This window comes from Gambusia affinis, linkage group LG03 (genome assembly GCF_019740435.1).
Source record: "Gambusia affinis linkage group LG03, SWU_Gaff_1.0, whole genome shotgun sequence".
In the NCBI taxonomy this organism is placed as follows: Eukaryota; Metazoa; Chordata; class Actinopteri; order Cyprinodontiformes; family Poeciliidae; genus Gambusia; species Gambusia affinis.
In genome coordinates this window covers 12,899,081-12,912,263 of record NC_057870.1, presented here as the reverse complement: position 1 = coordinate 12,912,263, position 13,183 = coordinate 12,899,081, and the positions used below count along the sequence as shown (strand labels likewise).

The 13,183-nt window shown below is 38.5% G+C and overlaps 1 protein-coding gene across 8 annotated transcripts in view; it reads left to right on the top strand.

Moving 5' to 3' along the window:
• The first annotated feature begins 1,017 nt into the window (after window positions 1–1,017).
• Window positions 1,018–13,183, top strand: part of trpm3 (transient receptor potential cation channel, subfamily M, member 3) — a 132,290-nt gene continuing 120,124 nt past the window's right edge. For all 8 annotated transcript variants that reach the window (XR_006370140.1, XM_044111106.1, XM_044111101.1 and 5 more), the window contains exon 1: window positions 1,018–1,221. Coding sequence is in view for 7 of the 8 variants with exons in the window: in XM_044111106.1 (XP_043967041.1) it covers window positions 1,018–1,221 (204 nt within the window). In the remaining variant the exon portion in view is untranslated. The remainder of the gene's footprint in view (window positions 1,222–13,183) is intronic.

Sequence of the window (13,183 nt, the reverse complement as noted above, 5' to 3'; positions counted from 1 at the left end):
ATCCCTCAGCATGACATAGTTTTTGACACATCTGAAGACTCTGAGTGAGAGGTAGAAGAGAAGGGGAGGAAGGAGAAAAGATCACAACTGTCATTTTATATTTGCGATCAATCCCTTATCTGGTTGTGGGAGAAAAAAATGAGGGTTTGGTGGGTTAGCTGATGAACTGTAACGCATGAAAAAGAGGAATCCTTGGTGGGAGAAGGAGGTGGGGGGGGGAGAGTGACATGGTGAATGAAAGCTCAGAGAGCAGGAGAGAGAGGAGATGGAGATTCAGAGGCAGTGGGTATTCAGAGCACAGTGTTCACACACAGAGAGTGACTTGCTGTTTGAGGTGTTTCTGTATCTCGGTCATCTTAGACCATCTCTACATCAAATTCAACAGGAGCTCGGCACTCCAAAGACTCTTGCACCTCTCTTTGTTCTCTTTTTTTTTAATGCTCTCTGCACCTGCAATCGGCTTCTTCTTCTTCTTTTTTTTTTTTAACCTGTGCTTCGATTCTTCACCTTTTCTTTCTTGAAGCCCCTTTTCACCCGGATTTAAATATTGCACCCCTTCTCCTGTCGCTCTCCCTCCCTCTGTGCTTTGCCATGTTCCCCTATTTTTCTCTCTCTCCTTCTCTGCGAGGAGAGAAAGCAACATCAACGGCTGAGCCACAGTAACAGCACATGCAACAGGGAGCAGGGAGGACCTTTTGCGTTCCCACCTTGCGCTCTGACTCCTGTTCCCCTCGGAGGACGATTACAATGAGAAAAACAAGAAGACTGCAGGAATGGATTTGAGCTGGTGAAGATCTGTGGAAAAAAACGGCGTAAAGAAGGAATTAACTTTCATGTTGCGTTTTTTTTTTTAAGTGAAAACAAGGACTAAACAAAGGGGTGACACACAGAGTGCTGACAAGTACTTGAGACTTCAGTAGAGATGCCACCTGTGGCATCAGTGTGATTCAAGAACAGCCTCCTCATATAACCGTGGCTGCTCTTCTTTCCACATACCTCGGTTGAATTTTAACAACGATGGCATCCAAGAAGAAGTGGTCCGAGCGGAGAGAGTTGAGGAGGGAGCGGGCATTCTCCACCCGGGATGATTTATCTGTTGCGTCAGGAGCATCCGGGCCGGGGCGTCCCACCGCCAGGGGGCGTTTCTCAGAGTCCTGGAAGAGGCTGAGCTCCAGAGCGGGCTCCACCAAGAGGGGGGCGCTCAACTCTCAGCAGCCACCGGTAAGATAGTTAAGATCAGAGACCCCCTTGACTTGTTCCCAAAGATCAATCAATGACCCGGGTGCTGGGAGGGAAATGGGACAGGAAACACTCCACCTCATGTAGGAGGGTATAAAGGCTTTAGGAAGGATTAGGAGGTGAAGAATCATTTATGTCACTATGTCAGTTTGTTTTTAGGGACTCTAATGTCCTCATTTGTATCAATTCATCCAACCTAATTAGCCATTTGACCTCTTTTGACTTCTAAACAGGCTTTCTGGGTTAACGTCTTGGATTTTTTTTTTTTTTAAACCCACTTTATCATCTGCTGCCTTGGAAATTAATCAAAATAACCAGAGCCGGGTTTAAGTTTGGTGTTACTTTCCAAGAGAGGTTTGAAACTTTGTAGGAATGATTGGAAACTGGTGGGTGTTTTATTCCCCCTGGTCCTGGAGCATCAAACCTGTTATCTATCTTAGACTGATGAAAATTACAGTTCTTGTGCTTGCTGTCATAACTGAAATGACCCCTGGATCTTTAATGGTATGGTAGAGAGGGAAGTATGTTACTTAGCAATCATTCTATCCAAGACATTACCTGATTGATTCCTTAACAGGTTTTTAGCTGCAGTTGCTGATTTTATGATTTGATTCTGCAGAATCTAATGATATCAGTTTTTCTTTGAAGTATTTGTGGTTATGTAATCCAATGAAATTACTCTCCCAGTGAAGTCATTCAGGTTTCTTAAATATGGAAGTTGCTATATAATTGTTAAATTGTAAATCATAGTGGAATTCGGTGACCAACATGTTCATTGATATTCCTAGCAGTTTGACAACCCCTTTCTCATTACAGAAGGAATATTGCTTTGGTAAAACATTAGAATTATTTGAACATTGTCGACGGTCATAAAATTACACTTACAATAGCTCACAACTTGAGGAAACTGTTGTGAAATATGTTCTCATGCAGATTCAGTTCTTGACGACATTACCATATCTTTATCTCCTGATTGGGTTTCTTCGTCTTTTGTCTCTGCGCCATGCAGAAAACAATTCTTCATGTTCGCTGGAGGAATAACCAAAGTTCTCTGCAATTTAAAATGTGATGGCTCCAGGATTCCATCAGCTCTATTTTTGAAATGTGGAACTTCACTGATGTTTATGTATCAAGGTCAGCATAACTGAAGCTGGTTAATATTTGGCAGCAACATCTGAGCTGGGAGATGAGTGGGTTGAGAGAGATGTGCTTGGATGGAGAGTTGAGATCCATTTCTGCTTTTTGGTTTGTGCTCCAGTAACTGGTACTATTTTGGATTGCTTGCATGTACTGATATTTTAGCAGTAATGACTATAGGACTATACTAATGACTATATTACCATTTTTGTTTCAGATGTGCATAAGCAGATTTTAAAAATGAAAGTCAGATACCTTAAAAAATAGTGTACGTTTTGTTTGTCTCCTAGATTTATGTACCGTATCTGTGTGATGGAGGACAGGTTGAGAGAGGTCTGCTGGGGTTTGTGTTGCTTTGATATGAAGCCAAGATACTGAAATGCCAAGCTAGCCCATAATCATTACTTTGAAATCATTACAATGTCTGTGTGCTTGAGTGTGCTCGCTCACTTGTGTGGTTCTGTGCAATCTTGTGTGTGACTGAATCAATAAGGTAGAAGGTGGTGCAAAGAAATTGCAGAAAAGAAAGAAAAGAAAAACTGGAAAATTGCAGGCATTTTTTAAAAAATCCAATACTGAGAAATCACACTGTATGGGAATTAGAGTCAAAGGCAGGTATGGAGAGTCGGATTAAAAAGCTCCAAGGAGAGAAACTCCCTCTGGGCTTCTATAAAATCTGACAGTTAGGTGCAAATGTATGTTTCTTTTTTTCACCTTTTACATATTTGTACCAAAGAAAATCATTGTCGTTTTTGACAATGATTGCAAAGGTTAAGACTTTCTGTTTTGATTTAATTGTGAACTAAATAGACCTTTTAGTATTATGAATCAAGTAGCCTTATCTAAAATCAAACATTGGATTTGGGTTTATTTTTATTTTTAGCCTGTCTTAGATTTTTCCATATTAGGACTAGTGGTGACTTGCATATGCTGCAAAATCTGAAATCAAAATGATTATAGAATTGACATTTTAAACTACCTTTAGAGCAGCTAGTCTAGCACCAGAGCTCTCTGTGTTTTCAAAGGAGAACTATGAAATATTTTTTAGAATGACAATATTTCTAATTACAGCAAGTACCTTGACAGACAGAGGTTGGAAGCTCAAAAGGCTAAGACAGCAACTTTGCAGCCTTCCTGTTATCTGCTAAAAGTCTTTTCCTCTCTCAGAGCCTAAAGGGTTCCACATGCATCATCTGAAATGCAGAGATCTGCTCTCGCTGACTTTCATTTTAATTTTAGACACATTACCTGAAGTGACAATACTTAACTTCTTTTTCACTCAGTGGCATTGAAGACTGATAGTGGTTATGTTATGTTTATTACTTATAAGAAATATAATTTTACTCGTCAGGACCAGTCGAGGTGAAATTATCTGATTCCAGTTACTCTAGTAGTGGGCTGCATGTTTCTCTCACTCTGTTTGCTGTTTTACTTTTACCAGGTTTTGCACCATTTTTGTTATAATCTAAATCTTTTTTTTTTATACCGACTGCAAGTGGATGTTATTTTCTCGCTGGAACTTCACTTCTTTGTTTATAAAAATCTGTACATATTAAATGTGTGATAGTTTCTCTTTGTTTGCCTCCCTCCATGTGAAAGCCCTGCAGTTCACCGAGCCATCTGTGCTTTATGGAGACCTATAAAGAAACCCACTGTCATTAAAATACACAAACAAGTAAAATGTTGTTTTGGTTTAAATGTCTGTGCTTTGCCTACTGACTGTCATTAAAATACACAAACAAGTAAAATGTTGTTTTGGTTTAAATGTCTGTGCTTTGCCTACTGTGTTCTGCAAGGATTCTTGAGATGCTAATGTTAAAGACTTTCACAGTTCAGTTTTATAATAATGAGCTTCATCAGTGGGACCTTTTAGGCCAGAAGACAGACAGCTTTTCCTCCCTTGTGTTCTCTCCCAGCATGAAAACAGGACAGCAAAGGCTCCCAAAGCTTGTTTGGTTCTTCTTGCTCATTGGTTGTTATCTGCTCTGATTAGACTCACTGCTGCTAATTATGTGTTTCTTTGAATTTCCTTCATGTTGGTAAAGTAAAATAATGAATTAAAAATGGCTCCAGTTTACACGTGGCCTTTAACTCGAGGCCCAGCTGTGATCTCAACTGAAAGGAAGTTTCCATTAGATACAAACACTTACTGTAATTTTGTTTTGTCTCTGATTCCAGTTCTCACCACATCAGTAAATGTTTATGAAGAAAAAAACATCCACAATTACTAAATTAAATCTGATCCAATTCAAACACAACTTAAGCCAAATTGAATTATTCTTAACTTTCTAATTTTTGGTTTGATGACTTTGAAAACTTAAATATTTACCGTTTTTTTTGGTTTTAGTTCTAGTAATTAATTTAAAAGCATAGACTGCTCATTTCAATGCAATTTGATGTCCACCATTCTACAGGAAGAAAGCTTATTGGGACGTGAGAAATATTTAAGACAACTATTATTACCATTGTTGTGTGAGATACTTTTGTTTCTCCTTGAAAAATAAAGCTGATGCTGGGTGGTTATTTTAGTTAGACTCTCATTATAATGAACAACAGAAAGGGATTTTACTTAATGAAACAGAAAGCAGAAAAGATCAAGGAGTCGCTTTGGTTTCTCTGGAAACAAAGAACAGGCCTTTCTATCCTTTCTACTTTTTTCTTTTTTCTACCCAATTGCTTTCAAACATAAAATTATTAAGTGTTCTAAAGTTTTACTTGAAAATTAACTTTTTTGGTGGCTCCATAATAGCAAGAGCACACTTTTCTCTAAAGCCTAATTGTACAGATGTAGAATATGTTTTTTTTATTCTGTTAAAATGATTAAACTCTGACATGTAGTTGACAGGTAGGTAATACTTTACAACCTCCAGTGTTTGTGGTCATTGTTGAGTCTAATGAAGCTTGCAGATCTTGTAGGAAAACTTGATCTTTGTATCCAAAGCCTGAAGTGACTCTTGCCTGGCAAGAACAAGTGAAGACAGACAGCTTTCGACATGATCCAGACAACTGCAGCAAATAGTGTTTTAACTAGTTTGCATTCTTATTCCTGGATTTTAAGCACCGGGACATGTATAAAAAGATGTAGGGCTGGTCTGGGGTCATCTTTCTTAACAAACTTCTTTTCAAGTCGCTCAACTATTGGATAGAGTTACGAGTGTTTATTTAGTTTTCATCTCTAGCTATCTCCCCCCTCCATAAAGTTTTATTGATTTTCCAGGGATCTGTCAGCTGCTGTTTATAATGATGCATTATTTACCCCAATATTTTAGAAGATCTGAAACTCGGCTATCTACAGTATAGAGAGAATTCCCAAAGCAGTGCAATCTCTTTCATATTTTGCAGCTGTTTTACTCTTACTGTATGCATTTGTTTTTCAAGTGATTCACAAAGCAGACTGCTTGCCTACATGCAGAAGCAAGTATATCCAGGAAGTCAAGTATTTGGAGGAAATTTGCACCTTACTTTACGCTATTCCTCTTAATCCATAAATACAACAGACTCCAAAGTGATCAGAGATTTAAAAATATCAACATTTGACTAAAACTTAAATGACAAAATCTGAATATTTAATCTCAACATTGTTACAATTAAATGGAATGATGCATCTTTTATTGATTATTTAAGAGACAATTAACAAAAAGTCTAGATAAATGTATGAAGTTGCATTTATCTAGACCCTTTTTCATTAAGAAATGAAAAAGGGTCTGTCTTTTGTTTTGCGTGATGACTGCTTACTCACCGAATACTCCTTGTTTGTCTCCATTGCTCCCACACAAGCCCACCAACTATCAGATCCTCATCTCACCCTCAGCAAAACCGAAAACAGGACCAGAGATTCTTTAGTTTGTCTTACTAAAGTTGCTATTTTGCATTTATTTTCTTTTAAGTGATTTGTTATTTTGCATTGTTCTTGCTAAACACTCCATCCAAGCAACCTGTATAATGCATACAGTTCTGGTCTTTGTGAATGTGATGCAATTTGCCCTGGTTTTAACTTTCATGAATGTAAATATTGGCAGACCTTTCCCTAAATGCACACAGTGCATGGTTAAAGTGTGCGCAAATAGCATCAGCACTCAAAGGGGCTGTTTTAGGATCAGATCTGCCTCTGTGTCTCGTCTTAGAATTAGAAGGACGAACAAACTCAGGTTAACACTTATTCAGATCATGGGCATCGATTTATGTTCCCGCTAGTGGGTGATCACCATGCTTGTATGACTCGTGGATGTGGTCATTAGGAAATCAATAAAAATGTAAGCTGCCTGGCACACATGGGTTTCTGTGAATCTCTGTGGGTGCTCCAACCCTGAAGCAGGCTGCAGAGATCCAAGCCTCAGGTGGGAGAATCTGTCGATTCTCTTGCCACTCTCTAGTGAAAGATTGGCAACAAACATGTAAAAGGTACAAAGAATACAGCTAAACAGATTGAAACCCTGATCCAGTCAAAGTTCAGACCTAAATGCAACTGAATGGAAACTGTATCAAAAAAGACATGGCTCTTCACAGAATCTTACCTAAGGAGGATGTGCAAACCTAATCAGTCTGTACAAAGCAGACTTTGACTCACCTCAAATGATTTGTCACTGTGGTTTCAGTGGGAGGTGGCTTAACATTGTTTTGGCTTAGGAAGGCTGAATACAGAGGCACAACACACTTCAGATTTTATTTTATTGGAAAAAAAATCTGAATCATGTATGATTTTCTTTCTGCTTTGTATATATGCACTACTTTTTGTCAGTCTATCACATTACATTCCTATAAAGCACATTAAAAGCGGTGGTTATTATGGTTTGTGATAAAATGCTCGATTTAGTGTGAATGCAAGGCACTAAGAGAATCTGAAAACTAGGTTGAATTCTGTTTAGTATTTATTTCAATTCTTCCTAAAGGCATATTTTGTAAAAACAAAGCAAAACAAAAAAATGTCAACAAGGCCGAGCAACTGCTGGCTTGTAAATCATTGACCTATTGAGTAGAGTTCATTATGATTAAGGTAAATTAAGGAGCCAGTGCTAAAGGGAAATGCGAGAGCCATCTGGAGAAAGGCCAGTGGGTGGCAGATGGACAAAGACAGATGTGATCTCTGGGCACATCTTTCCCTTTACTACATTCAATCTCAGCACTAAGAGCAAACCAGCAACATCCAGAAACAAACCATGATGGAATGCCGTAAGATTTTATTTCCCGTCATTTCCTTTGTGCTGCTATGAATCTCATTTAAACTCTGTAATTGGCGTCTCTTTGTAACCATCATGCGCACACCTGAGACTTTCATTTCACTTTCACTTAGCACTCCAGAGAAGCGGAGTTATAACAAATCTGAGACTATAGGCTGGCGGCATGCCTGAACAGCTAAGTCCTCAACATTTTAATCGGCTTAATCCACCTTTTGGTGGCAGACCGGGGGTGAAAATAAGCAGGTTCTTTGATGGTGGTGATGGTTTGAGCATGTGCGATAAAGTAGGAGTTGACTGACATACGTGGCAACAGTAACTTTGGAAACAATTGAAGTATCATGCAGGGTTTGTTTGAACGGGAAACACGGTGGGAGGTTTTGGATAGTGGGAGAAATTGCTGAGGAGGCAAAGCCTCTTTAGGCACTCGCTTCTATGGGATTGTTTTTGTGTGTGAGGGAGACAAAGGAGTAGCCATAAGTACTTTTGATATCTGAAGGTGTTACAAATTACTTTTCCTCACATAGAGAAGTAAGGCAATACCTCTGTTTTATTGTGGCTTAGCTAAGAAGACCTTACCCAGCATTTGAAGAACTGACGTGAATGGTGAACTTTTCCAGCTGGCACATTGAAAGGCCAATGGTGAACTCTGACCATTAAAAGTCAGCGAAAGCAAGGCTGCATGCTTTTGTTGCTGTCTTCAATGCTTTGTGAACTCACCTCACTGACAATGACCACCGATGACCTGAGAGCCATTATTTGTGGAAGCGGTATGAACATGTGGGATGGGACGGTGCTTTCTGACCTTAAAAAACACCCGTCAGTGCTGCTGCTATTTGACTCCAGTTGACTTGTTTTGTTGCAGCCTGCCAACTTGCTCTGAACTGTTTGTGAGTTTGCCTTCTCTCACTGCCGTTGTCTGGTTAAACAGCTAAAAATAGAGGGGGAATGGAGGCTGGCAGATTTTTTGTTGTCTGTAGATGAAATACCACATCCTACACAACTTTATTTTTCTCATTTTGAAAATGCCAGGCAATAACGCATACACTTGGATAGCTTTCTTTGTCCCATCCCTCCTTCTTTCTCACAGATAAAATTGTTCAGTGTGATTGTCTCCAGACACATTTATCTCACTGTTTTCTCTCCAGGTAATTTTATGGGAGGTTGAAGTAATATTGCATCCCTGTAATTGCTTCTTTCCCTTGAAGAGTTCTGGATCATTTGGTGAAATGGAAATGTAAAAGAACACAGTTCGTGCTAATGAGTAAGAATTGAGTCTTTTCCCATTTTGTCAAAGTGATGGAGCGGAGTTGTTGAGTTGAGGGAACTTTTTAGAGTTTACTGAAGAAGTAAAAAAAAAACAAAACAATTGTTTGCAGATGTGCTGCATTAGAAATACATACAGTACAACAGACATTTAAACCTCCATTTCATTTATTGAGATTTCTTAAAAAGAAAATTATACATAGATTTCATTTTTTTCCAATAAAAATATCTAAAGAGGGGGGATCTTTTGCATTGCTGAGCATTAGCGCAGGGTGGAGCAATTCACACACATGGCATGGTGACATGCCAAAGCCAAATATAGCCTCTTGCAAACTGTCATTATTTCAGTTGCTCCCCTTATGGATCTGTCAGATTACCGGCATGGGTTCCTGATCAAAGCTCCTCTAAAACCTTTTTCTAAGCGGCATTGCTCTGAATTTCCTCTGCTAATTCATCCTAGAGAGGAATAGAGGTGGAGAGACAGAGCAGACAAAAATGCATTGAGCGATGCTCAGTCATGCCTCACTCCAAAACAGCTACCATCAGACAGCCCACATTAAATTGCTGTTTCTTTTGTGTGTGCTCCATCAAATAACTTTTTTGTTTTACTTTTATCTAAGTTGAATTTCTTGAAAACCACATTGTCATTCTCTGCATACCACAGAGCTTTTGCCGTTTAGTCTCAAACATCAGAAATTAGGCATTGTCTTCCTGAATGATGAATTCAACATTAAACATACAAGTGATACATTTTGGGATAAAAAATAAATATCAGGTGTTCAACCTAAACCTCAAGTCAGTGTAGATGCTATGAAGTATAATACCTCCCTATGGTTAGCAAAGAAAACTCAGCAGAAAACAACCCCTTTCAGCCCATCCGCACACACGTATTCACCAACCCTGAAAGTGTTCCCTGGGTTTATGACTACCTTCTAACTCAGTTAATCTGTCACTATCCCCCGCTGAGCCCCCACGTCTTATCCTGTAATCAAAGTGGAAACCAGCAAAACATAATTGGCTTTTGAGTTTAGTTTAAGCTTAATATTATGCTTCATAGAAATGTTCTAATTTTTTTCTGACAGCAGCAGAGCTGGCATATCTCCCCATTAGTTTTGTGCAGGAACCACTAAGATTGTCCTTTTTTGCATACCATATTAAGTACAAACAAAACCTTCATCTGTCATTAAATATAGAATTAGATAAATTAAATATTTTCTGTCCGTGTAAATGTGTTTGAATGGAGAGCTGCTGATCTAAAATCTGTGTAGCACGCTACCTTTGAACTGTGGCTTTGAAGCTCCGCTGTCTGATGCCACGAGCGCTGGGCTTTGAGGATGAGCAGATCCTGATATGTTTTACCCGGTGTAGACAGTTAGGCTGTAATGATCGCCATTAAATCTTTACCCAGGGGTCTCTTTGCCACAAGGCTGTGGAGCTAGGGTTGTTACGCTGACCCACAGTATTGTAACATGGACAGTTTGGGACTTGAATGTCTGAACTGCTTTGATTTCAACTGTTTCGAAAATGGATGGACCATTTTTAAGAAGTTTGAAAGCCAGCAAATTTGAATTCAAATTTAGGCAAGAACAGTATTCAGAGGTGCTTCCAAGAATTATCTCACTGAAAAAAATCAAATGCAGTTATATCCTGCTTTAAACCTGAAAAGACGTTTCCAATATTTCTGTAAATCCTAAATGAGAGTCCCAGATAGAAGGCAATGAGACAGCAGGTCTCATGTGGTGTCGTAAGAAAAATGACATTTAGTGTTTGTAAGTTAGGCCAAATGATTAGTTCAAGTAGAGATCATTGTCTGATACAATTCCTTCAAAAACATCTGGTTCGTAGATAATTTAAGATTTCAATAGCTCTAGTCATTTTTTATGTTGAAATTATTTATTGAAGCCACGTGTTTTTGTGGTTTTAATAGAAACAGAATATAATTTTATTATATTTTCAACATATAACTAAAAATCTTTCTGTTTGAAGGTTTTACTTCAGGTTTCTATGCTTGATCTCGTGGAGTCACACACAGAGCTGAATAAAGAGTAAAGAGGGATTTTGCTTTGAGAAAAAGCAAGTCAGAAGTCTAGGCTGTTGCACCAGGTTGAAATGAGTGACTGTTCATTATGTTGGTTTCTGACACTGAGCCATGTCTGCATTGCTCTGTTGACTCAGAAGATTAGATCGGCAAGCACTAAAGCTAATCTGGAATTTATAGATTTCTGTGTGCTTGGTGTGTGTGTGTGTAAATGCGCGCGTGTGTGTGTGCACGTCTTTGAGCTCTGGGCTGACATGGACTTGTGGGTCGGCGGTATTACCAGGTGAGTCCGACACTAATCTGCCACTCTACAGAGAGAAAAAGTGTCAATCAAAAAAAAAACCCGGGCACAATCACGTCACTTTTCTCAGGAGGAGACTTCACTGATGGATTCCTCTTATTCCTGACATACTACAAGTATTGTTGCAAACAGATGGCTTTCCACTTGTTTCTGCTGTTCCTAATATAATACGCAGGCTGAATACAATCAGATTATTGCTTATATTCATTCAGGGGAACATAAGCAACTCAAATGTGTAAAACAAAAAAAATTAAGTGGCGCAATGAAGGCTAAAATATTCAGGACGTAATTTCTACATAGAAGTGAAACTGTGAAGAAGTAGCTCTTTATTTCCTGCCTCCTCATGCCATCACTCTACATAATATGTACATAGGATGTTTTTTTTTTTTTTGTTTTTTTTTACAGTGCTGAATATAAGGAAAACGCTTCATTAACTGTTACATGTGTTTTCTGGACAGTTACAAGGAACAGATAGATTTTGATCCAGAACAAAAGATTTCAGAAAATGCAATTTTGAAAACGTAAAAAGCCAGTGATGACGTGTTCTCATCCTAAGTGACCTGAAGCACCAGTTAAGTGATTCCCACCTTTAAGAGTCTGTTTCCCTACATGGCAAATTGTTATTCAGAGGTACTCCAGGAGGGGTTGGCATATTTGACTCAGCTTTACAGGGCTTGTCTTTCATCTTGGTGACAATTTCTTCTCCGCTCACACAGCTGCTCTGCCACAGGCCAGATAACCTCTGAAGTGCAGCATGCTGCAGCATTTAAGGCAGCCTTAAACCCAACCCAACCCGACACACGTCACACTCTGATACCGCGGAGTCCTCTGTGAAAGTGGCACATAACACTTCCCTTCATTTTCAAATCCATATGTTAATGCTACTTTTACCAGAGATATTGTAGAAACCTAAAAAACAAACAAACTTGGGTTTATTCTTGCAAGGCATTAATGATGCAGTATTGCTGGTGCTCTGATTAATACTTAATTATGTCATAAAATATTTTAACAGTTAATGTCAGACAGAAAAAAACTAAAACATGTCTTTTCATTGAGATGTTTAGATGGTTAGCCATCTTGGGGTGCTGTGGTGGTGCAGGGGCAAAGCACAACCCACGTATCGAGGCCTTAGTCCTCGTGCCGGTGGTCGCAGGTTTGAATCCCGGCCTGGCGACATTTGCGGCATGTCTTCCTCCTCTCTCATAATCTTCTTTCCTGTCAAATTACTTTCAAATAAAGGCCAGTAGAGTCAACAAAAACCTTAAAAATATATATTTTTAAAAATGCAATCTTGTAAAATAGCAGATAATGACAAATCAAATGTAATTACAAGATTACATTTAATTAGTCTCAGCTGTTTATCTCATAAAGTGTCCATGTTAGCAGACACTATACTTCTCTTCATTGCAGAAACCTTTTCTTTTTGTTCTTATTGGCTATTCTTGTTCTCACTCTTTTTTTCTTTCACCTCACACAATTTTCTAATCCTTCCGTCAGTCGATAGTAGACGGGTGTGTCCCACAAGGACAGTAGAGATTTTCTTAGTCACACTTATCTCCTTTCACAAACAAAGAATTGAAGCACAGGAACCCCCCTTTCCTCCACCACCACACGCACTTTAGCACATGTTTTATTTTTTAAGAAGCTTCACATTTAAGTTTGTGGATCAGACGTACAATTGTCATCCTTCAACTGGAAGAAAAGTGACTTGATTGTCGAGCTTATCGCTGGTCCACAGAATATACTCATTTATTGTTTGTCTGTTACACATGACATTGCATTAATATAAAATGTAAATTTGAAACTCAAAGCAACATATTAGTATGCTTGCTTTGCTTTGTAAAGCATTCTCTTTAGCTAAATGAGGGTAAAAGGCGTTTTACTTTTTTTATATCTGCATTAGTTTATGAGACATAAGTACAAAAGTGCTATAATTCAATAAATAATTTATTAAATGATTACCTACAATGCAATCGGTTATTAGAATTTTTGTATCACAGTTATAAAAATCTTGTATTGAAAATAGCT